Below are 24,932 nucleotides of genomic sequence, written 5' to 3' on the forward strand. Positions count from 1 at the left end.
GATCTTGGAACGTGAGCACTTTGAATGAACCCGCGCGTGTTGGGCTCCTGGCTCGTGAACTGCGGAATGTCGGCTAGAACGTGGCCGCTATCCAGGAAATACGCTGGCCTAGAACCGGAGAACGCGAATTCCGAGCGGTGTACCGCATCGCCAACACTTCATTCAAGTACCACATCTACTGCAGCGGTTGCGACAGAGCAGAACGTGGAGTTGGCTTCATAGTGATTGGGAAGCAGATGAAGCGAATTATTCGGTGGAAACCGGTAAGCGACCGAATCTGTGTGTTGAGAATGAAGGGCAAGTTCTTCAACTACAGCCTGATCAGCATATATGCGCCAACGAACGATAAGCCCGATGGCATAAAGGATGAGTTCTATGAGAGCCTGGATAAGGCCTACGGAGAGTGCCCAAAACAAGACGTCAAGATAGTCATCGGTGACGCAAATGCGCAGATCGGGATAGAAGTTTTCTTCCGAGCCTTCATTCCGTTACCAATGATAATTCGCTGCTGCTAGAGGGATGGCAATCAGCAGTACCTACTTCGCACGAAAGAATATCCGCAAACACACCTGGCGACACCCGAGTGGCGATGCCTGCTCCCAAATAGATCACGTGCTGGTTTATGGGCGACATTTCTCAGATGTCATGTATGTCAGGGCCTTCCGAGGACTTAATATCCACTCGGATCATTATCTCGTTGTGACTAAAATTCAGGCGTGGTTATCCAGCGTCACGAGTTCCAGAACAGACAAAACGCTGCGCTTCAATATACAACGCTTGTCGACTGATGAGGTAGCTGGACAGTATCGCCAGCAGCTAGACGAGCAGTTGGGAAGAATCAACGTTGATGAATACGTCGACAGCCTGTGGGATCCATCCACGAAGCTGTGTCGGCACTAGTCAACGACGAAGACGAAACGACTGGTCCGATGAAGAGTTCCAGAGAGGGACAGACATGAAGAATCTCGCCAGAAGCCGTATGCTTGTGGCCGGTACCCGACAGAACAGAGAGCGGTATAGGGCAGCGAGGGCCGAAGAAAAGCGAAACCACGGCAGAAAGAATAGGCAGCACGAAAACAGTGTAGTAGCTGAAGATCCAGAAAGCATGAACCGGAATGATATGCGGAGATTCTATGCAACGGTCAATGGTGCGCGGCACAATACCGTACCAGTGCCCGCCTTGTGCAATGATCGAGAAGGGAATTTGCTGACCGATAAACTGGTGGTGGCTGCCAGGTGGAAGGAGCACTTTCAGCAATTGTTGAACGGTGGAAATGGATATGAAGCTTGGAACAGGTTGAACATAGATGACGACGATCAAGCTGTGGACCCACCGACCATAGGAGAGGTTATAAAGGCTATCAGTGAGCTGAAGAACTGTAAGGCTGCTGGGAAGGACGAGATCCCGGTTGAACTTCTCAAGCACGGAAGCGAGAAGCTTTATCGAGCACTTCTGAAGGTATGGGAGGACGAAGAATTGCCCGCCGGCTGGTTAGGTGGCCTCATCCGCCCTATCTACAAGAAAGGGCACAGACTGAAGTGTGCCAACTACAGAGGAATTACCCTGCTGAATTCTATCTCTATCTGAACTCCGAGAAAAAGATAAATAAATAAAATAAATAAATGAATTCAGCGTACAAAATTCTGTCGCGTATCCTGTTTAACAGACTGCGACCGCTCGAGGAGACCTTTGTCGGCGAATACCAAGCTAGTTTTCGTGAGGGCCGTTCGACAACGGACCAGATGTTTAGCTTGCGAATGATCCGAGACAAATTCCGGGAGTATAACTTGCATACTCACCATCTGTTTATTGATTTCAAGGCGGCGTACGACTTAGTGAAAAGAAATGAGCTTTGGCAGATAATGTCTGAAAATGGTTTTCCGGCGAAACTAATCAGGCTGATACGTGCTACGCTGGATGGTTCGAAATCAAGTGTTCGGATCGCAGACGAGGTGTCAACCTCGTTCGTGACGTTAGACGGATTGAAGCAGGGAGACGCACTTTCGAATTTACTGTTCAACATTGCACTCGAGGGTGCTATTAGGAGATCTGGCGTGCAGAGAAATGGCACTATTATCACAAGGTCGCACATGCTCCTTGGCTTTGCGGACGATATAGACCTAGTTGGAATTGATCGCAGGTCAGTAGAAGAGACCTTCGTGCCTCAGAAGAGGGAGACAGCGAGGATAGGCCTGACTATTAATTCTACCAAAACGAAGTACATGGTTTCAGGTAGAGATAGAGTCAGGCATGGTGGTGTAGGTGCTGAGGTAGTGTCTGATGGGGATGTGTTTGAAGTTGTTGAAGAATTTGTTTATCTTGGAACACTTGTGACATGTGACAACGACGTTTCCCGCGAAGTGAAAAGACGTGTTGCGGCTGCGAATAGGGCCTTTTACGGACTACGTAACCAGCTTAGGTCCCGCAGCTTGCAAACCGAAACAAAATTCGCCCTGTATAAAACATTGATTCTTCCGGTGGCTCTCTACGGGCACGAAGCGTGGACGTTGAAAGAGTCAGACCGGAAAGCTCTCGGTGTTTTCGAGCGTAAAGTGCTGCGGACAATACTCGGTGGGAAACTCGAAAATGGTGTGTGGCGCAGACGCATGAATCACGAGTTGTATCAAGTGTACAAAGATGCGAATATTATCAATCGTGTAAAATACGGCAGACTTCAGTGGGCTGGTCACTTAGTGCGAATGTCGGAAGAAAGAATTGCGAAAATAATATTCAGCAGGGAACCAGGTAGAGGTTGGCGGCTTCGGGGAAGACCACGAATACGCTGGCTGTACGCAGTGGAAGAGGACCTGGCGACCCTAAACGTTCGGGGCAACTGGAGAAGTTTCGCCCAAGACCGACGAAGATGGAGCTCTACAATACGCCCGGCAATGGCGTGACGCTACGCTGTAGCCATCAAGGTATCAAGGTAGGTACTATACTTTTCGAATCCATCAAAATATAACTATTAAGCATCGAAAGTACTATGAACTTCGTTGATAATAATTATTATACACATGAAGTTTGAATTCTGTGGCGTATTAAGCGAATAAATTGCCACACAACCTGGCAAACTTGCATGCAAGTTGGTTGAAATGAACAAATTTTGCATTCTCAACAGTTAATATCTCAAAAACTAGACGTGCTATGATATTTTTGAAACAGGCAATGGATGCAGCAACCCTTTATTCAGTAAATAGCGGTATTTTGGTACTTGAGTCAAAAATGTATTCCGCAGTGTAAGCAACACTTTAAAAAATCATAAGAAGAAGAAAAAACCTAGGAGTTTTGAAAAATTACAAAAGTCGTATACGTATGGTTCCTGTTTTCTGAAAGTCCATCAGGAATCAAAGTGACGCAAACATTTTCTCTAAGATTCAAATATAGTAAAATATTAAATCAAGGCAATGTTCTTAAAAATACCGCCAATAATTTCGTGTTAAACTTTTACAGTTCTTATAAAATAATTACAAATAGTCCCACTAAAAAAGTTTGTTCAGAATTTCTGCAAGTAGGTAAAATGGTTTGTACTTCAATCTGTTAGCCATAGTATTATGATACTTTGGAGTTCATGCAAACCATTTTGTAAGATTTACAAAATACAAATATTTTTAGTAAAAATTCCATCCGTTTAACACCAATCATTGTCCAAAGAAAGGACGAAGAAAAAATAATTATATTATTTGTAGTAAGTCCCACGAAAATTTTTCTGTGAGATGTATCGTAAAAAATTTCGTCAACTAGTTTTAGAAATTCTACGATGAATTCCTAAATTTTTCGAATTTAGTATTTATTCAAATTCAATTTAAGCTGAAATTATCCAACAAATTTCATTAGCAGCTCTTCCAAAACTTTCTTTTGAATCTGCTACTCGTGAAATCTGATATAAATTGAATATTAAGTGATTCGTAGAGTTATTTGTAAAGATATCCTTAGAAAAATCATCAAGGTATTAGAGAAGTAGCTAACAAAGTAGTTTGACAAAATAAAAGGGTAATGGATTGATTCCTAGATGTTATTTGTGAAAGAATCCCGGAATAACCGTACAAAAAAATTTTAGATGATTTTTAAAACCTCAAACAATAGCTGGAAATGTTTGAATTATTCAAAATTACCTATGGGAGGATTTTTGAAAAAAAAAAAATTTTTTTTTCGAGAGAGTATAGTATGTAAAAAGTATAGAGAAAAACTAAAAAACTATACATGCAAAGTTGGGAAAACTGTTGGTGAACTCTCGGAACAATTTGTGGAAAAAATCCTAGCTCTTTGATCTTGAAGACAATTTTGGTGAGACTTCTAGATTTTTCTGTACTTTTTTTGGGAAAATCCTCACCTGTTAATAAACAACTACATGATGAGCATGATAATGAGCAAAGATGACAGCAGAATTCGTTGTTTAAAAAATGCTGATATTTATTCGAAATAACTCATTATGCCAAACGACCATTATACCAAACAGGGTACAATCGCGTAGATGATCTCGTGACTATTATTTTGATCGCAATTTGTTCTAAGTGTTAGGTCTTTTTGTCTGTGGTTTTAGTTAAAACAAAACTCCAGCAGAATCTTCGGAATTTCATTAGTAGGCAGGACATTTAGAATATCACAAAAAACTTTGAAATTGAACTTCAATAGTATGAATCAATGATCAAAATACGTTATGAAGCAAACATTTTGAAATTTCATTATTTATCAGAAATTTTCTGTTTCTGTTCGGGTTGAATCAATGTGACAAGTTTTCTTTGAACTTTTGTTATATGCTCGTGTCCTTTGTTTAGTGCAGGGCTACCCAACGTACGGCCCGCGGGCCGCATCCGGTATTCATTTTGTGGGGCCCGCAAAGAGTTTGAATATTCGTTACATATCCGGCACATTTAAGGTTCTACCAGCTTGAAGATAGAGTATAATAAGTTCAATTTTTCCCTTTAGAAATTTATTTATTTTAAATTTTCAGAATGAAAGAATGTTCAGTAGTTGGATTCTATGCACTTTTTCAGAATATTAATATTAATATAATCTTTGGAACTGTTCTTCATAAACATTTAGCTTGAAAATATGAAGTTCATTTTTTTAGAATTTGTTGAGTTTATTCATTTTGGAAAAAATAACTTAATTTAAATCTTTAACGTTTGTCGGTAAAATTCATCAGATAAAATCTCACTGGATTCTCACAAAATTAGTTGATTTAGCACAATTGTGGGAAGATTTCAAGCGAAATGCTGGGCAGGATTATTTGAGGTTTAAATAAGATTTCTCGAAAAATCTTGCGCAGGATTCATACAAAGATATTGTAGCATTACGATATTTAGTTACTCAAAGAATTATCTTACATGAGACATGTATCAGTTTTCTTATCCCAAGTCATAAATTGCAATAAGACACTTGTGACATGTCGAAACACACAAGTGCATGCGCAACCAAATTTCTCAATAGACCTCATTAAAATTTATTGCTCACACATGTTTTCCTTTTTAACCATAATATAAAAGGCAGTTTAAAAATGCCTGACCCTCTTTCATTTAAAGCACCAAAATTCTAACTACTAAAAAGATGCATGCTTCGTGTATTGGTGGTTCATACCAAAACACATGCTGAACGTTATCCTATTTGATGACGATTGGCTATCGTTAAATTCCGAAGTAAATCCAAACTCCTCCACTAGAATTAATAATGTTTAGAGTTAAGCTTTGACGTGTAGATTTTAAGATACAATGTAATCAAAAGAAGTTTGAATGAAGACACCCACCGTATGTTAAAATATCAGTATTTTCGGTTAAAAAAAGCTGAGTCTGCAGCATAATTCTCATCAATTTTTGCCACGGCATTTACATAATCCAAGGTTGTATTCTGATGGAATTCTTACCAGAGTTCATATAAAATACTAGACAGCATTTTCACCGATACCTGGTTAGGATCGCAAAACATTTTTTTTTTGCAAAATTCTCACATTATGCTACGCCGAATTTATACAAAATCCTACGCATAATTCTCATTTAATGCTTTCCAAAATTCTCTCAAAATCTTGGGCAGCTTTTTCACTAAATCCAGGGTAAATTTCTTTCAGAGTTCTGGGCAGGACTCTCACGGACAGGTTGGATTCAGAATGAATTCTGAGTAGTTCTCTCATAAGAACTTGGACTTTCTCATGAAATTTATTTGTATAACTTAGACGTTCTCATGAAATTTATTGCAAGATACTCAAAAAATCTTCAGTCCTCACAAAATCCTAGCAAAAGGAACTAAAAAGCACTCAATTTTTTTAAATTTTCCAGAAAAAAATTGACTGTCAATTGATTTTATTAAAAACGGATTGTTTGTGGTCTACAAAAAAATTGGATCGCTACCAAGTTTTGTTGCTGAGATGTGGCCCGCGGTTCGAAACGGTTGGGCAGGCCTGGTTTAGTCGTTCCACTCCATTACAGTCAAACTTTTCTGACAAAGTTGATTGAAATTGACTGGGCTACAACTATACTGAAACATATTCATCATTATTTCTATAAATAAGATAGTTGGCTATTTAATTTCTTTTTCATATAAATGTGAGTCATCCTTATTCTTAAAAAACACCAAACAAATGGCCTAACTAATACAATCAACTTTATTCAAGACTGTTTTTGTCCATAGTGTTATTCTAAGGCTCTAAATGCACCTTTCCGAATTAACCTGCTTGATGGGCCACTGTGCATTGGGTCACAAATGTGCCTCAATTGTTGTTCACCAGTAAGTGCATCTTACTGGTGAAATTCAGAATATTTGGTCAACAACCCCCCCTATGACTAAGAGAACGAAACGGGCGAATATACCGTTTTGACTCATATTCCGAACACTTAAGGCCAACAGTAACTTTAAACGCATCTCTTAGGCATTAATTAGATAATATTTGTGAAAATTTCAATTTTCTCGCAAATTCTGACTGTTAGCTGTTGGGTGTGCCGATAAAAATGTTTATTTGAACTTGTTTAGTATTATGTTTATGTCAAAGTATGGAACAACATTTTGATTCAAATGCCGAACACTGAGTTCATTCTGTCTCATATTCCGAACACCTTAATTCAAATTCCGAACAGCAGGAATAAATCGTATTCAAATGAATAATTTCGCAAATAAATTTATCTGAGCCAGTTCTACTGACCTCGAACTAGCGAATCATCACTACTCCCGATGTCTCAAATAGATTGGAGTATGTTTAAATTGAATTACAATTGACTGCCATTTCTTGCTAATTTGATGACATATTTCAGCGAAACATTTCAACCAAATCGCCATACAAAAGCCGAGTGTTCGGAATATGAGTCTGTTCGGAATTTGAGACAAAACGGTACGTGGACACCCTTATTAAAAATATTTCCAGAATGATCAATTATGTAAAATAATGTGTATCGATTTGAGACAAATCATATGTTTTCTTTGACTTAAGCCACACTTGAATACATAGCTTATGTAAATCTACTTTCAGCATGAATTCTTTCCTTTGGACATTATTTATCTTCGTTAATTTATTTACATTCTTCATACCGAGTGCATGTGACATATAAGACGTTTGTTTGGACGTTTTCAATTAAACTGAAATGTGTCACAACCAATTAAGTTATATTTCTATAGCATGTGACAGGGCCAAGAAGATCTAGAATCTTAGATTGATATGTTCAAAATGTCAAAGCCAATCATAGAAATCTTAAATGAAGCAATTGTGCACGGCAGGTATGCAATTACCTGATATTCATATATGATAATTGATTCAATTCAACTTACCTGAAATCCAATTCCGACCCATGAATGGAAGTTCCATCGAGATTGTAAACCCTTGATTACTGGAAGGAACATAACCGAACAAGAGGGCCACTCATCTTTACGTTTATGGGCCTGTCAATTGCATAAACACATTCTAACGATGATCGAGATTATCCGGATGGTTTAGCCGTATCAGAAAACCCCATCAAAAGGACGTTGCTTTACTTGAACGCTCTCATAATCTCATCCGGGCTGATAAGAATCTAATTTTAGCATCTGTTCTGTTCTCATTCCCGCCTCGATATAGGACAAAAGAACGTCAAGAGTGGATTACGGAAAGTCGGCAACTGAGCGATATTCTCGAAAACAAAATCAATGAGATTTTGAAGACATTCCCGGATGGTGGCGAAGAAGGCGGAGGAGGAGGAGGGAGCGAAGAGGTTGTTGGTGCAGGAGGAATCAGCTTAATCGATAGAAAACGGTTCTGTGATAATCTTAAACGACTGAAAATTAGAGCACTGGAGCTGGAGATTCAAAAGGGGCTAGGTGAGTATTGTATTAATTAGGTTTAAATATAATTGGCATTGTCTTCTTTCATGTAGAAGAAATCAAATTGGGACCATTACACAATTCAAAATTATTTTTGATAAGTGCATTGACTAAAAACAAGAATGGTGGAGATGCTTTTTCGATCAAATCAAATATATCAGCAACAATCAATTTTGTTCTGTATTCTCGACGAAAAAATGTTCGAAAAAAGCACCGATTAAGCGTTCTGCATCATACTCTCCAACATAATTAAAAATCGCTTCAATGAATGAATGATAAAAGCTCGATCAAAATGTTTTCGCACGTTGTGCACATTTTAAATATTTACCAATTAATCAGGAATCATTGGCGGACTTGATTGAAATGTCATCAATCAATTCCAGCGAATGAAACATGCCAAACGCACCCAAAATATCAACTTTTTGCCGTCTGCCGACAGCTGAATTCATTCATTGAGACAAGTTAAAAGCTCTTTGGGTACGTGATTCGTAGAAATATGTCATCACCAGGAGCTTTTGGAAGGATGTGGGGTGGGATGGTAAATGGAGAGTGAAAATATTTTGTGCCACAGCTTGGACACGCGATGAACTGACCGGAACATTCTACCAAATAATGGCACTAATGAAGGGCTCACAAACTGACAAAAAGTCAAACAAGCGATCAATTTTAGAAACCACTTCAATAAATAGTTTACATGAGTTAATGTACTGCATAATTTAGTATGAAGATACCGTAAATTCGGGTGAAATTGATCACCGTGTGACACGATACTATTTCTTACCAATATAGCATCAATATCAATGTAACTCGAAATAAATGAACTTTGTTTGACTTATTTATCGTCGAATTGTGTGTTGCTACGGTTTTTATGTCAGAGATTGTTTCTATTTTTTTATTCTATTTTTCTATTCCGCTCAAGTTTTATGGTTTTGATTTTTTAAACAGTGTTGTCAGCCCATGAACATTTGTGCTTTGGTCAACTGTATAGCATGCAAATCTTCCTTCAACTTTGGTGAACATTCAGGATCGTTGTCTTTAAAATATATTGGTATCTACGTATAACACCACCATGTAATTGGCTCTTTTGATAACAATCGAGCAGTGTTGCCATCTATTACCAGAATATGAAAACATGAATGGATATTTTACAAAGGTCACAATTCATGCTTTAACTTTTCCGAATATCTCGGATCAGTATTTCCACATCTACCGTGCTGCATCAATACCCGGACACTTAAGCTGAGACATATGTTCAAACTCCGTGTTAAACCACTTTTCATCGAATTAGAATTGAGTTCATTATTGTTACAAGTAGTTTTATAACAGAACTTGATGAGAAAATTGAATTATATTATAAAAGTTAAGATAATATCATGAAAATCATCGAAATAATCAAGCTTGTCTTGTCCTTAAATCCGGACACCAGAAGCATTACTTGTTCATAAATCCGGACATTTGTGAATCAAAATCCGGACATCGCCTTTGGAATATGGAATACTGCATCAAGATCCATAATAAGTGCATATTCATTTAATTTTATGTCACATTTATAAATAATACATGCATGAATGTGATCTATAATGCTTACGTTAATGAAATGGTTGTAAATTTTTGGCTCAATTACCTCAACTGCATCCGAACATATGGAGTTGGGTGCTTGTCGTTAGCACCTCTGAAATATTTGAGTCACACTGCTTTTCTGAGCATAAAACCGCATTTCAATCACTAATAACACCTGAATGATTATGTTTGTAACATTTCTTTTAGATTTATCCTATAATTATTAACTCACAGAACTAAAACACAATGCTTTATAACGGTGTCCGGATTTAAAACCACCTGCCGACAATCCCGGACAGTCACTTTTACACCGCTATTTGCATATTTACACGAACTTCACGATTGTAGTGCTTCCGAATATGTGTATTTATGTTTATTTAACTTGTATACTCAAAATACGTTGTGAAGAATGTAATTTAAACACATGACCGTCAGCTGAATGTAAACGCACGTTCTTCACCACTTCTACCGAAATTATTCACAATGCAAAAAAAAAAACTCGTCCGATCCGAAAGACGTTTTTGTTTTGATTATTATTGATTATTAGGCGATGGTTACTAGATTACGAATGATTACAGAGTGATCAGCAAGAATGAAAGTAAATATTATAAATAAAATATACCACTGTAATACTTAATTTCATCGTTAATGATTATATTTTACCAGAGTGTCCGGATATTGGTACCGTCCGGATTTTGATTCACCACGGTAGACGTTGCATTTTTCAAAAACATATATATTTTTTTTCCATCTAAATCGTTATTTTCCGATATCAAATCTTCAAGTTGAGTCACGACTAACTTTTCAAAAGGGTGTATGTGAAAATGGTTCAAACATATTCAAAAAGCTGCACAGCAAAAACGGTTTGTTCGATTGTTAGACAACTAAAGAAACAAAGTTAGACAACTAAATAAAGATTCAAAAAAAAAATACACACATTAAAAAACCTCATTTTTGTCACAAAAACTCAAATATCTCAAAACCCTATCGGAAAACCAACGTAATTTTTTGAGGGAAAACGGTCCATATTTGCTATCTACCATAAAAATTTGGTGATGGTAAGCCAATAAACAAAAAAGTTATGACATTTCAAATATTTCACAAATTTGACACTTAGTGAAAATTTTTTTTTTTTTCATTGTTAATTTTTTTTAGGACCGCAGTTTGTTGCTGAATTTTTTGTTAAGGGTACCACATGAGGTTGATAAGTTGTTTTCATGATATTTTATTTAATTATTCATAACTATTATAGCATCTATTAGAAAGTTCGACGCGATCCAGTGTTGTGATCTAAAGTCTTGATAGTGTCATGTTTTTTATTTTACGTAACTGAAGAAAAATTCTCTCAATAGTGTTGAAACCTTTTGATAAAAGAAACCTATAAGAAATCTAATATTGAAGACAAAAGCTACAAAAAAAAGTTTTCTATACAGGTATACGACTAGTTTACCTGCAAAAAGTTTACCTCGTAGAGAACAAGGCGGGTCTATACCCAGGTGATCTAGTATACGTAAAGCAGGTCGGTTTTCTCGGCGCTGGTTTTCTCCACAAAGTTAAAATCTGATTACACCTGGGTATAGACCCGCCTTGGTAGAGAATAGACTTTGTTAATCATATTTGGGAGAAAGCGAGTAACTTCAACAACATCAAAAACATGATAAGTACATACCATGAACATACTCACGAAAAAGCTAAAAATATACTACCACTATGGTTATAAAAGATTTAATTGTAAAATTTTTCTTCAGTCAAGCAAACGACACCAAACTAGTCAGTAAAAACTTAAAAGTGATTTTGTTTATTAAAATCTAACGAGCAACATGAGTAGTCGCTTTCTCAACTGTTGCAGGCCGTTTGCAGAAAAAAAGTGTTCGAAAGAGCTACGAAATCTCACCGAAAGCACCATAGATAAACTGAAAGCGGCTGGTTATGCTCCAATGTCTACATTGAATACAAATTTACGCATTTGTACGTCCTGCCGTTAAACGTTGACAAACGGGCAATCTGTACATCATCGGTGGATCAGGATGCAGGAAGTTCGAAAACAACAACAACTGAGGAATTACTAGATGCACCGACAACAACTGAGGAGTTACCAGAAGTACCAAGTGCAGATAGTCTTGTCACGGTACCATCAGCGACATCTGTTTCAACAAATCAATCAGAAGATGAGTGCATCCAGAAGGTCAACATCGAACGCTTCAACGAAGGGATAGCTGGAATAAAAGTGACTCCGATTAAATGGACGAAGATGGGTTACGTCAATTATCCCGAGAAAAAATACCGTGAAATCAACGAAGCTGTACGAAGAAACCTCTTCAAATTAGGACCTGAGGATGTGGAAAATACAGACTACGATGAGGTAATTATGAATATGAAGGAAAGGTTCTCGAATCTAGCCACGACAAGGAAAGAAAAATTATTGATTTTGTCGATGCTGCCAAGCTCGTGGTCTATTCAAGACGCCATTGATGAGTTCAAAACCAATAGAAATACAGCAAAAGAGGCAAAACAATTCAAAAATAACTGTCTTGCAACCAAAAATGCTAGGTCGAGTACTTCATTAACAGATGAGACAAAAGAAAAAATAATTCAATATTTTGAAGACGATGTAGTAAGTAGAGCTATGCCTGGCCAAAAAGATTATGTATCTGTGAAAAAAGATGGAAAGCGTCAAGCAATCCAAAAACGATTAATGATGACTACTTTGAAAGAAGCGTATACACGCTTCAAGGAAATTAACGAAAATATTATGGTAAGTTTTTCCTCATTTGCAAGCCTTCGTCCAAGGCAATGCAAGCTTCTATCCAATTCAGGAACACATAATGTTTGTGTGTGCACAACACACGAAAATATTAACCTAATCTTACATAGTTTGAAAAGAATCAATTTATCAAAGGATATTAAAATGTTAACTGGTAGTCTTTTGTGTGAAAATACAACATCAAATTGCTATCTACGATCTTGTTCGGATTGTCCAGATTCTTCATCATTGGAAAATACTTTATTCGCTGAGTTTGAAGAAAATTATATTGATCAGTTATCATTTGAGCAATGGGTGACCACGGATAGGTGTGACCTAGAAACTATTGTAAAACCTGTAGATGAGTTTGTGTCATTTTTTTGCTTGAAATTAGAAAGTTTAATTCCTCACGACTTTATTAAAACAGAGCAATCCCGCTTTTTAAAAAATACGAAAAATACATTACAAGATGGTGAATTTTTAGTCATTTGTGATTTTTCTGAAAACTATAGCTTTGTATTGCAAGATGAAGTGCAGTCCCATCACTGGAACGTACAACAAGCTACAATTCATTCATTCGTTATTTATTTCAATGGAAGTACGGAAATTGAACATTTTAGTTTTATTGTAATTTCCGAAGATTTAAGACACGACTCAGTATCTGTAAATTTGTTCATTGCCAAAATGATTAACTTTTTACGCGTTGATAAGGATAAAGAAATCAGAAAGATATATTTCATGTCTGATGGAGCAGCATTGCAGTACAAAAACCGTAAGAATTTTTTCGAGCCTATGTCAATTTAAATCAAAGTACGGAATTGATGCAGAATGGCATTTCTTTGCTAGAGTGTAGAACTAGCCCTCGTGCGTTAAAATACACTCAAATAAAGAAAAAAAAAAAATTTCTTTGCTGCGTCACATGGCAAAGGTCCTTGTGATGCTATTGGAGGAACCATAAAGTGCATGGTCACAAGAGCAAGTTTAGCCAAAGAACGTGAGCATCCAATTAAAACTGCAAAAGAACTATTTGATTGGGCGAATCGCAGAAAAGAAGAAGATTTAACAAAATTATCATTTTGTTTTACTACTACTGAAGAGTACGAATTAACGGCATCAGAGCTCAGCGAGCAATATAATAACGCGAAAACGATCCAAGGAACCCAAAAATTTAACTGTTTCATTACATTGTCAGAAAATAAAATTAAAGCAAAACTATACTCGAACTGTACTGATAATGATGCAAAAGTTTTCGATATTGTAAAAAAATTGAATAACAATAAATAAATAAATAAGTATTAATAAAATGTTTTCATGATCTCATAACGCATACCCAAATCCAAAACTTTTAAAGTTTATATTTAACATTTAGAAACTCATCGATCATACTCTAAAAAAAAATATCATGGTAATAAAAAAAATTATTTTCGTATAATCTGTTAATTCATTTTAATTTATACATATATACATATACATATAATATTTATACATATACATAATTTTTATACATATAATATACATAATACTAATGAATACATGAAAACGACTTGTTTAATTCACGCAAGGCCCTTAACAATAAAATCAGCAACAAACTGCGGTTCCCGTAATAATTTACACCGAAAAAAAAATTGTTTTCTACTAAATGTGAAAATTGTGACATGTTTGAAATGTCATAACTTTTTTTGTTTATTGGTTAGATAGCTAATATAATGGACCGTTTTCCCTCAAAAAATTACGTTGGTATTCCGATAGGGTTTTGAGATATTTGAGTTTTGTGTCAAAAATTATGTTTTTTAATGCAAAAAAAATATTTTTTTTACTGTGTGTATTTTTTTTGGAATCTTTATTTAGTTGTCTAACTTTGTTTCTTTAGTTGTCTAACAATTGAACGAACCGTTTTTGCTGTGCAGCTTTTTGAATATTTTTGAACCATTTTCACATACACCCTTTTGAAAAGTTAGTCGTGACTCAACTTGAAGATTTGATATCGGAAAATGACGATTTAGATGGAACTGGAAAACTGTGCAAAGTTTCAGCTCAATAGAAAAAAAATGAATTAAAAAATTTACCAAATTTTGGTGCTGTTGCTTGGAATCACTCTTCTTTAATCCCTCTACCAGCAGCTACATTTTTTACCGCTCGAAAATATTCAAATCGCAATAACTTTTTTGTTTCTCAATATTTTTGCACCATTCTCAAAAAAAAAAAAAACTCTTCTTGTTTTAGAATATGTGTCGATATTGAGATTTGGTCATCTGGATCCGGAGATATTCCAAAATTCCTTGGGGGACCGACGCGTAGCCATAACCCACCTATATATCTCAGGATACAGAATTTTTGTCGTATTTGGATATTCACTCCTCGGTATGATACATTAATGCGAGTATGTTGTGAAAGAATAAAGCAATTTGGCGCAGCCGTATTTGAGTAATGAGCATTTATGTTTCTGATACCATGTTTGGCAAATTAAGATCTTGAAAACTCTAAAAAACATCATATCGTAATTTTCAGATTTCTTCAAGAATACTGAACCGATTTGAATGATATTTTTAGAGCAGCTCATTTTTACCTAGTTTTGTATAGTACATATTTTATAATTTTTTTTACATTTTTAAACCTTGTTGAAAGTGTTGAAAGTCTCGGTTTTCCCAGCTGCCGAGAATGATATTTAGACAAGGAAAAAAACGAGTCGAATACAACAATTTTGTTTTCTAATCTTTTATTTATTTATTTCTATAGTTTGAAGAAGTAAGGACTAGGATTCTGATGCATGGATAATATAGGTGTAATTTCTTGGCTTTATCAAGGGATCCGATTTTGACTGATAATGGGGCGCGCCTGTGGAGAGTGTACCTACCACATTCTTCAAAGAGTGTAAATAGCGGAACCTTTCAATTAGAATCCTTTCCTGCTATCAAGTTAGAAAGTACAACTGTAAGAAAACCGAATACTTTATCATTTCTCAATAGTGATAAGGTAACTCGACATGCACTAAACAAAGGACACGGGATATACTACAATAGATCAAATATTGGTCGCAGTGGTTTATGTTCCGAACAGAAAAAAAATCTTCAAACCAGAACATCAATGATCAATATCGACAAGGATTCTTAAACTAGAAGAGTTGTTTGAGATTTTGTGAAAAAATGGTACAAAAATTCCGAGAAACAAAAAAGTTATCGCGATTTGAATATTTTTGTGGCGGTAAAAATGAAGCTGCTGGTAGAGGGTTTAATGTAAACTCAATTCGTCTATATATTTCATGTGTTAGCTATTCTTTCGAAATATCCTATTGGCAACTGTGGGGTTAGGGTACACCAACTCTCGACAACAAACACAGGATTAGGTGGGTTTAGCTTCAAGCTACAATAAATTCATTTCATGTTAGGCGTTCTTAATAAGGTGAATTTACTTAAAAATTTGGTTACCGCTGTCAATATCAAGAATGGGTCGTGTTTGAATTATGTGGTATATACAATATCAACCAAACAATCCTGAATTAGACATATCGTTCATCAAACATAATTTGTCGATTTGCATCAACGGTATATAGTGTTACTTACAGTCTATCATTAGATATAACTCACGCTGATTTTCTCGAAATATTGTTTTACAATCAATAAAGACTCTAGTTCACAATATTTCACTTGGATGATAATTTCATGGGCACAGGCTCTAGATGACGAAGGTTTTTTTGTTCTTTTATCCATTAATCGCCTGTCATTTTTCTCCCGATATCACTCATCATCTACGCTGTCATCGATCAACGTAGCACTGTGATTGTTAATGTTGTCGAAACGAGGGGTTTTGAATTCCATTGAGAGGTTTACTTTCGTCCAAGACATCTAGAACAGCTAGTTTCACAGCTGCTCTTCGGATGACCCCTGTAGATGTTCGCACCGAAGTCTGCCGTACTCTACCATCCTTCACAGGACAAACCTCTTAAATACGGCCTCGAATCCACTGGTTTTTGGATTTGTCGTCAACCACTAAGACCAGGTCTCCTACTACAATGTCCTTGACGTCCTAGAACCATTTACTTCTACGTGTAAAGACCAGTAGATATTCTTTCAGCCATCGGTTCCAGAACTCGCTGGTTATGTATCTGGCTAGCTTCCATCTGATACGAAGCGTTGAACGAGTGTTCATGATCTCCGTAGGCATGACTTTCAAACCAGACGAATTGCCCAACAAAAAATGGTTGGGCTTTAAAGCTTCTTGATCCGCAGACTCTAGCGAAACGTAGTTCTGAGGTCTTGCATTGATCATTGCCTCCGCCTCGAGCAGAATCGTTTCTAACGTTTCGTCATCCGGTCTACGTGGTGCATCCATTATTGCTCCGATTGTCACCTTGACTGAGCGCACAAGTCCCTCCCACGCTCCGCCCATATGCGGTGTAGAAGGTGGGATAAACTTCCAGGCTGTCTGCGGTGTGGTGAACTTATCCGCCATGGCCTTCTTTGTTACTTCGGTAAGTGTTTTCAGTTCGTTACTTGTTCCTTGGAAACATGTGGCGTTGTCTGTCCAGAATTCCCTCGGCAATCCGCGACGAGAGACGAAGCGTTGAACGGCCATGATACAAAGTATGCACCAGTTCTAGGTGGATAGCCCTGGTGGTCAGGCAGGTGAAGAGAGCCACCCATGCTTGACGTTACTTCGTCCTACCTTGACGAGCACTGGGTCAAAATAGTCTAACCCAGTGAAAGTGAATGGTTGATTAAATGCTGCCAGACGCATTTCAGGTAGCGGAGCCATCGCGGGTGGTTTCAGGGCAGCCTTTGCGATGGGACAAACTACGCAGTTTTTTGCAACTTTATCCACCAATCTCCTCAGTGCCGGGATATCGAAACGTTGACGAATTTCGTTAACGACGAAAAGAACGTCGAGAATTCCAAGCTGCAGAGTGATTCCTTGCTTCTTTCGGCGAACATTGTCGAGGAAACGTAGCACGTATGCTGATGAACGGAGGAGCTTCGTCCAACTGCTGAACCTATCGAAGTCCACAATGGGATCAATATGAACGAAGTTGAAGTATGCCGGTCGTAACCTTTCGTTCTCTTCCCGGTCGTGGATGAAGCACGGCCCCTGGTACCAAGGGTTCTCCATGGTTAACTGTGGACTTGCCCCCCACTTGGTAGCTCAATCGGCGACGTTGAACTTTGTCGGCACCCACCTCCACTCCTGTTGCTCCGTGGAAGTAACAATTTCGCCGACGCGGACGGCGACAAATTTGTGGAAACGTCTGTGGTCATTGGAGCGAATCCACTCAAGCACTATACCGAAATCTCTCCAGCAAAAGCGATGGCTGATCGGGAACTCGTGCTGACTTTGAAAAGTGTCTAGCAAACGAACACCGAGTACGGCCGCTTTCAACTCAAGTTTTGGGATCGAGAGTGTTTTAAACGGAGCAACTTTGGTCTTGGCGCCGTCGAGCGCCACCTGTGTGTCACCGTCTATCACCGGTGGTAGGTCATTTGGCATAAAGTCGTTTGGCATAAAGGTCGTTTGGCCTAATGAGTCTGAAACCAATGATGATTCTGAACGTAATTTTTTATGTCTTTTCGTTGTATTATGCCGCAATTATGTTTGGCGTCCAATCTTCTATTCGTTCAAATCATAAATTTTGCCTTCTTTTAAAAATAAGCTGTTCTCTATATGTATAATGTTTTCAGTTTTTATTATTAAGTAAAGCTTAACATTTTAACCATTGTTGTATTTTGCTGTAATGGTTAACATTTTAACCATTGTTGTATTTTGCTGTATTATCAATTCTTGCAAGACTTGCTGTAAGAATGATAATTACTTCAGAACCTGTCAATATTCAACTATTTTTTTCTTGTGAATACATGATCTCTTTTTTCTTCTTTCGACAATAGACGGTGTTTTTGACGTACACTTCCAAAATTAAAATTTATATTGAATCGTTCACAAGTTTTGCCAAACATATTTTTTTTTAATGTGTTGTTCACTTGAGTTATGCTGTGGGAACATTTTTTTTGCGTTAGAGCCTCAAACATTTTAAACGCAAAATTGTCAGCTCTCGCATATCGGCTATTTTTACATTACGCTGTAATAATAGGTCTTTGGATTAGAGCTTTGAACAATTTTGCAAATAAATTTTCCCTTCTTTTATCAAGTAATTTTCATCAAGTGTTACGTCCGAACTGGGACAGAGCTTGATCTGCAGCGAAATATTCTATGAGTGAAATATTCTACTGCGAACTTTTTTTGCAAATTAAATATTTTCAAATATGTATATCGCAACAAGCTCAAAGATACTCTATGTTCTGAGATGTAGAAAAAATTATCATTCCAAAAAGATCTTCCACCAGACCAGTTACGAGTTTTATTTAGTTATGTTCTCTAATGCCACAACAATTTTTGGCATTCGTAGCTTGAAAAATCTCGGAACAAACACCATGCTTATTGAAAACCTATCGTCGTTTTTTGCTATGGGCTCGGTGGTTTTGATCTCGGTAAAAGCTTCAAAAATGCCGATATTCATTCTAAATATTATCGTATCGATTTGGCGAGCGTGGGGCAGAACCGAGGATGGAGAGATGCGGCCACGAACCGAGTATTGTGGAGGGAAATTGTTGATTCAGTGTTATCTGTGTAGATGTAAACTAAATAAATGAATATAATTAATCTCGAAATATATTAGATTAGTGCATGAATTGCCATAATTATTTTGTTTTTAATCATCCTATCTAATTCTGACTTCCTGCAAATTTGACCAATGCGTTCGGTAACCATTCACGAACGATTTGTAATATTTAGACAGCTGCGTTTTGGTTCATGGAATTACGGATTGTTCGGTTATTCATAACTTTATTGAAAGCATTACCGAACGGTTAGCGGTTATATTACGGTAAAGAAATTACCGCAGTCGGTAATATTTTCTAAGTGTGTGATCATATATTTTAGTGTGATTTTTCCAATCACGAGTTCATTAATTAAAGTTGTAGAGTTAGACAAAATGAACAAGTTTGTTGAAGACAATTTGACAAGACCCTACAGGTTTTAATATTTTCAGATAAATGGTTAAAATTTTTCGTCAAAAACTTCACTTTAGTTTAATTATTATTTCTTTTGAACTGGTGATTGAAAAATTACTCCAAAATATATGTTAAAATTATGTCAAATGTACTGGTAAAATTTAATCCAAATCGCTCCATAAATAGCTGAGCTACTTGATTATTTTGTATAAAAAATTGAAAAAGTTCAAATGCTTTATCCAATACTGTATATTACACTGATTTAGAATTAGTTATCGATTACTTCAGGCATGTAACAATCCAAGAAAAGGATATTACTATTAACATGATGTTATCTTCGTTCTATACATTATGTATCAAATTCCCATTTTCTTCGTCTTAGAAAAATTCACCTCACGTGCCGTCTTATATGTTCTGCTTCTACAGCCTGCTCGAAGGAAAACATGTTGGCTATTTTTCGCCAGTGGGATGCGGAAAACGGAAATGGCCCCAGCAATGAGAGTCGAGTGGAGCAAATCAAATCATCTCTACAGGAGTCGCTTCCTGCTGACAATCAAGAAACGCTAACGTAAGTTTCCTTTTTTACTATTTCCACGCTCCTTGATTGCTTCTTGTGGTCGGGCTGCGTCACTTCTAATAGTTGTAGTCGATTTTATTGGCACTTTTGTCAATTTACTTCACCGCAATCACAGACAGACCATCAAAAATCATTCCCATGTCCGTTCATACCTGCGATTTACGATTAGTCCCCTCCCTCCGAGCTTCGTTCGAACTTCGCTCTTCCAATCAACGTCAGTTTTCGACATCACTCGAGGGATAATTCAAATTCTCTGGAAAATCTCCGCTTTCTCAAAGTTGTCCATTCATCTGGTCAAGTTCGTGTGTCATTTATTGGTTTCTACGTTGTGTTTCAGGGCACCGTGGACAGAGGGAGGAATTGATCCAGAGTTGGACAGCCACGAGAGCTATCTTAACGACTTCAAGGAATTGATGTACGACAAGCTGAAGAACGCCATCGACCAGAGCCTGGCGAAAGATCCCAACGGAGGAAAGGGCCGGAAGAAGACCGTTCAAGTAAGTAAAGATTACTTTATTATCGAAAACAACGTAGAGACCTTTCAAACATGAAAATTCTGGAAACAAAATCGAAATTTGTAGTGAAAACTAATACACCAAAACCTCTATTCATGTAATGGGATGGAGGTACAGTGTAACCAGGTACACTCCAATCTCTTTTTACGACCGTTTTTTGAAGACTTTTTAAATATAGGGGGATTTTTTTTATTATCGGACAATTTGGGCCGGAGGTTCTGCGATTTGCATGAAGTTTTCACCAGAAGTAGAGCTCGTGGATATATGACCAAAAGTGAAATTCAAAAAAATTATAGTGGCCTATTTTCCCGGAAAACTCTAGATGAATTTTCACGATTTCTCTATATACCTCAAACTTTGAAAATTCATATCTCCTGAACTATGCATCGTAGAACAAAAGTTTTTTAGTTAAATCGAAAGGAAATTTTCTCAGCAATCTATTTAAAATATAAAAAGAAAAACATTTCTCGGAAAATTTTTCACCATGGAGAAAATTGTCGGAAAAATAGCAAAAAAACTATCGTCTGTATCATGAAAAATTTTCAAAAAAATATGTTTTGTTTCATCAATTCATACTCTAACTTTCGTCCATAGACGCCAAAGTGGTATCTTTTACCGTTTAGGCGACAGAACTGAAAAACCGATGACCACCCGCACGCTTCCCATAGGAAAATGTGTTCTATTGTGGGCCTCATAACCGTGCGCTAACGGCGGCAGTAACCCGCATAATTCTGAACCGTACGCTTACTGTTTGCAAAACTGTTTACAACCATTTGCGACAATATTTGGATGTTTTCGTATAACAGATAAAATAACAATAAACTCACCCTTTCACGAACGGTTTTAACAGTTTGGTTAATTGTGATTGGGCAAACTACAATATGGGAAACAGGCGGTTAAGTTATGTAACCATTCAAAAACGCCGATTTTCCCGAACAAAATTTTACGTTCACAGTTTGTGTAATTGTCGATTTACTGTCCATTTTTGGTCCAATCCACTGTAAAGCAAACAGTCTTGATACAGGTTAACTATAAATTTGAAAGAAAGCGAAGAACGTATGTGTAATTGTTGATTTACGGTAATTTGAAGTATTTCAACCCTTTGTTTCACTGTTCTGTTATAATTATACCATTGTGGAAGCATTCATAAATTATCTAAATAAGAAATAATGAAACAAATAAAGACGCGTGGAAGAAACTTACTTCAATTAGATCGGCTACAGATCCAATGTTAAGTAAACTTACATCACACATACTTGTTTCATTTGTTCTTGTTTAAATAAAAAGGGATTTTTTCAATCCTTTCTTGACCCATCACGTAGTTGGAAGAAAACAATTTACTTTTAAAATTATGTTACAATTTTTATTTAGCACATTTTCATTAAACAATTATACAAACCAATATTTGATGATTTCACAGCATTCTATAAAATCCACAAGACTTATTCATATTGCCACCTCTTCCCCTAATGGAACTTAGTAAAATCGAGACAAATTTATGTAAAAATTATTTTGAAATCATACACATCGTCTGGAGAACCACATTACTTCCGTTATCTGATGTTTTAGATATGCTTCTCATAAACGTGTAATTCGTACCGAACACTTTTTATTTTCTTCCGGCGGCATGATTCCAGTTCCAAACACTCGATTCTTCAGTTCACTTCCTGTTGCAGGTAGCATAACCCGTTTCATCATCTTGCGGGGATGTCACTATCGGCCACAATGCGGAACGGATCTTAACAGAAGCAACGAGAGTTTTCTTCGCTAGTTTCAAAACCAAATTTAATTTTCACTCACTCTGAATTGTTGAAATCTGGATTAGAAAAAACAAACAAAAAAGCGCGACGGCTTGCAGCAATGCGATGAAAATTTGCATGTACGGATCGGTTACAAATACCAATATGCAAAACAATTTGCCAAACTGTTGAATTAAGGTATCATATGGTTCAATCGGAATCGGCACAGTGCATCTCTAGCTCAAATGACGGTTTTGCGATAGCAAAAATCAACGGCGTGTTCTATTGCAGTTGTTACGCGCCCCCAAGGTGGTCGATTGAGGAATTTTCCCACATGGTCGACAGGATGATAGCCGAACTAGCTAATCGGCAGCCAGTAGTGATAGCTGGCGACTTTAATGCATGGGCAGTGGAGTGGGGTAGCCGCTGCACCAATCAAAGAGGCCAACTATTGCTGGAATCCCTGGCCGCTTTAAATGTAGAGCTGGCAAATGTGGGTACAGTGAGTACCTTCCGCAGAAATGGTGCAGAATCGATTATCGACGTGACGTTTTGTAGTCCTAACCTTTTAGGTACCATGAACTGGCGCGTTGATGACGGTTATACTCATAGCGATCATCAATCGATTCGCTATAGTATAATACCAGGCGGGCGGAAGGCAGCGCGATGTAACTCGACCCAAGCCCGAGGATGGAAAACAGCGCGCTTCGACGGCGAAGTATTCACTGAAGCCCTGAGGCGCGAACGGAACACTCTGGACCTAAACGGTGAAGAGCTAGTTGCTGTGATATCACGAGCGTGTGATGCTTCCATGCCGAGAAAAGCCCCTGCTAGAGAGAACAGGCCGCCGGTGTATTGGTGGTGCGAATCAATTGCAAATCTTCGAGCAATCTGCCTTCGGGCTAGACGAAGAATGCAACGCGCACGCACAGAAGCACAAAGAGAGGAACGCGGTGCAGCATTCAGAGAGGCAAAGTTGGCTCTCAAAAAGGAAATCAAGAGTCGGAAACGGGCATGCTTTGAAAGCCTATGCGAGAGTGCCAATTCTAGTCCATGGGGTGACGCCTACAGAGTGGTAATGGCTAAGACCAAAGGAGCCATAGCGCCCCAAGAGAAATCGCCCGAGTTGCTGCGATCGATAATCGATGTACTTTTCCCGCACCATCCCATAAGCCCATGGCCCCCAGCGCCGTATGCGGCAGATGAAGAAGAAGAAGTGGCGAGAGTGACGAACGAAGAGCTGGCAGAAGTCGTGAAATCATTCGCGTCAAACAAGGCACCGGGACCCGATGGTATCCCGAATGTTGCCTTAAAAGCGGCAGTGAACACGGATCCGGACATGTTCAGAACCACGATGCAACGCTGCATTGATCAAGGAATCTTCCCGGATGTATGGAAGCGACAGAAATTGGTGCTACTACCAAAGGCGGGGAAACCACCAGGTGACCCGTCGGCGTATAGACCTATCTGTCTACTAGATACGACGGGCAAGTTATTGGAGAGGTTGATTCTCAACAGACTAGTACCGTATACGGAGAGTGCGGACGGCCTGTCCAACAACCAGTTTGGATTCAGAAAAGGTAAATCTACTCTGGACGCCATCCAGTCGGTCGTTCAAACAGCTGAGGTGGCAATCGAGCATAAAAGGAGCGGCATCCGTTACTGCGCGGTTGTCACTCTGGACGTGAAGAATGCGTTCAACAGCGCAAGCTGGGAAGCAATAGCACACGCGCTTCACCGCCTCAAGGTACCGGTGCAGTTGTGTAAGCTTCTAGAAAGCTATTTTGATGGTAGGATTCTACTGTATGACACAGAGGAGGGGCAGAAAAGCGTTCGAATTACCGCGGGAGTACCTCAAGGTTCAATCCTGGGCCCGCTGTTATGGAATGCGATGTACGATGACGTACTGAGGCTGCCCCTTCCGACGGGTGTTAAGATTGTTGGCTTCGCCGACGATATCACCCTAGTGGTCTATGGTGAATCGATGGAGGAAGTAGAGTTGACAGCAGCGCACTCTATTTCCCTGGTTGAGGAATGGATGAAGTCTAGGAAACTAGGACTGGCCCGTCACAAGACTGAGGTGGTGGTGGTCAACAACCGCAAGTCCGAGCAACGGGCGCTTATCTCGGTAGGTGATTGCACCATAGAGTCCAAACGATCCCTTAGGCATCTTGGGGTAATGATTGATGACAAGCTGAGCTTCGCTAGCCACGTTGAATATGCCTGTAAAAGGGCATCTACGGCTATAGCGGCGCTTTCGAGGATGATGTCTAACAGCTCTGCTGTAATTGCCAGCAAACGCAAGCTGCTGGCAAGCGTGGCGCTATCCATACTAAGGTATGGAGGACCAATCTGGTCAAAAGCGCTTATAACGAGAAGAAACCTAAAGCGGTTGGAAAGCACGTACAGGATAATGTGCTTAAGAGTAGCAAGTGCATACCGGACGGTATCTAAAGAGGCCGTGTGCATCATAGCCGGGATGACGCCCATCGAGCTCATCATCAAGGAAGATGCCCAATGCTTCA

At 38.2% G+C, this 24,932-nt stretch overlaps 1 protein-coding gene across 3 annotated transcripts in view; it reads left to right on the forward strand.

Annotated features, from left to right (window-relative positions):
• Positions 1-24,932, forward strand: part of LOC5569618 — a 357,222-nt gene that overhangs the window by 186,475 nt on the left and 145,815 nt on the right. For all 3 annotated transcript variants that reach the window (XR_002500093.1, XM_021842777.1, XM_021842778.1), the window contains 3 exons: positions 8,037-8,275; positions 20,003-20,144; positions 20,491-20,650. Coding sequence is in view for 2 of the 3 variants with exons in the window: in XM_021842777.1 (XP_021698469.1) it covers positions 8,037-8,275; positions 20,003-20,144; positions 20,491-20,650 (541 nt within the window). In the remaining variant the exon portion in view is untranslated. The remainder of the gene's footprint in view (positions 1-8,036; positions 8,276-20,002; positions 20,145-20,490; positions 20,651-24,932) is intronic.

Source organism: Aedes aegypti, chromosome 2 (assembly GCF_002204515.2).
Source record: "Aedes aegypti strain LVP_AGWG chromosome 2, AaegL5.0 Primary Assembly, whole genome shotgun sequence".
Classification (NCBI taxonomy): Eukaryota; Metazoa; Arthropoda; class Insecta; order Diptera; family Culicidae; genus Aedes; species Aedes aegypti.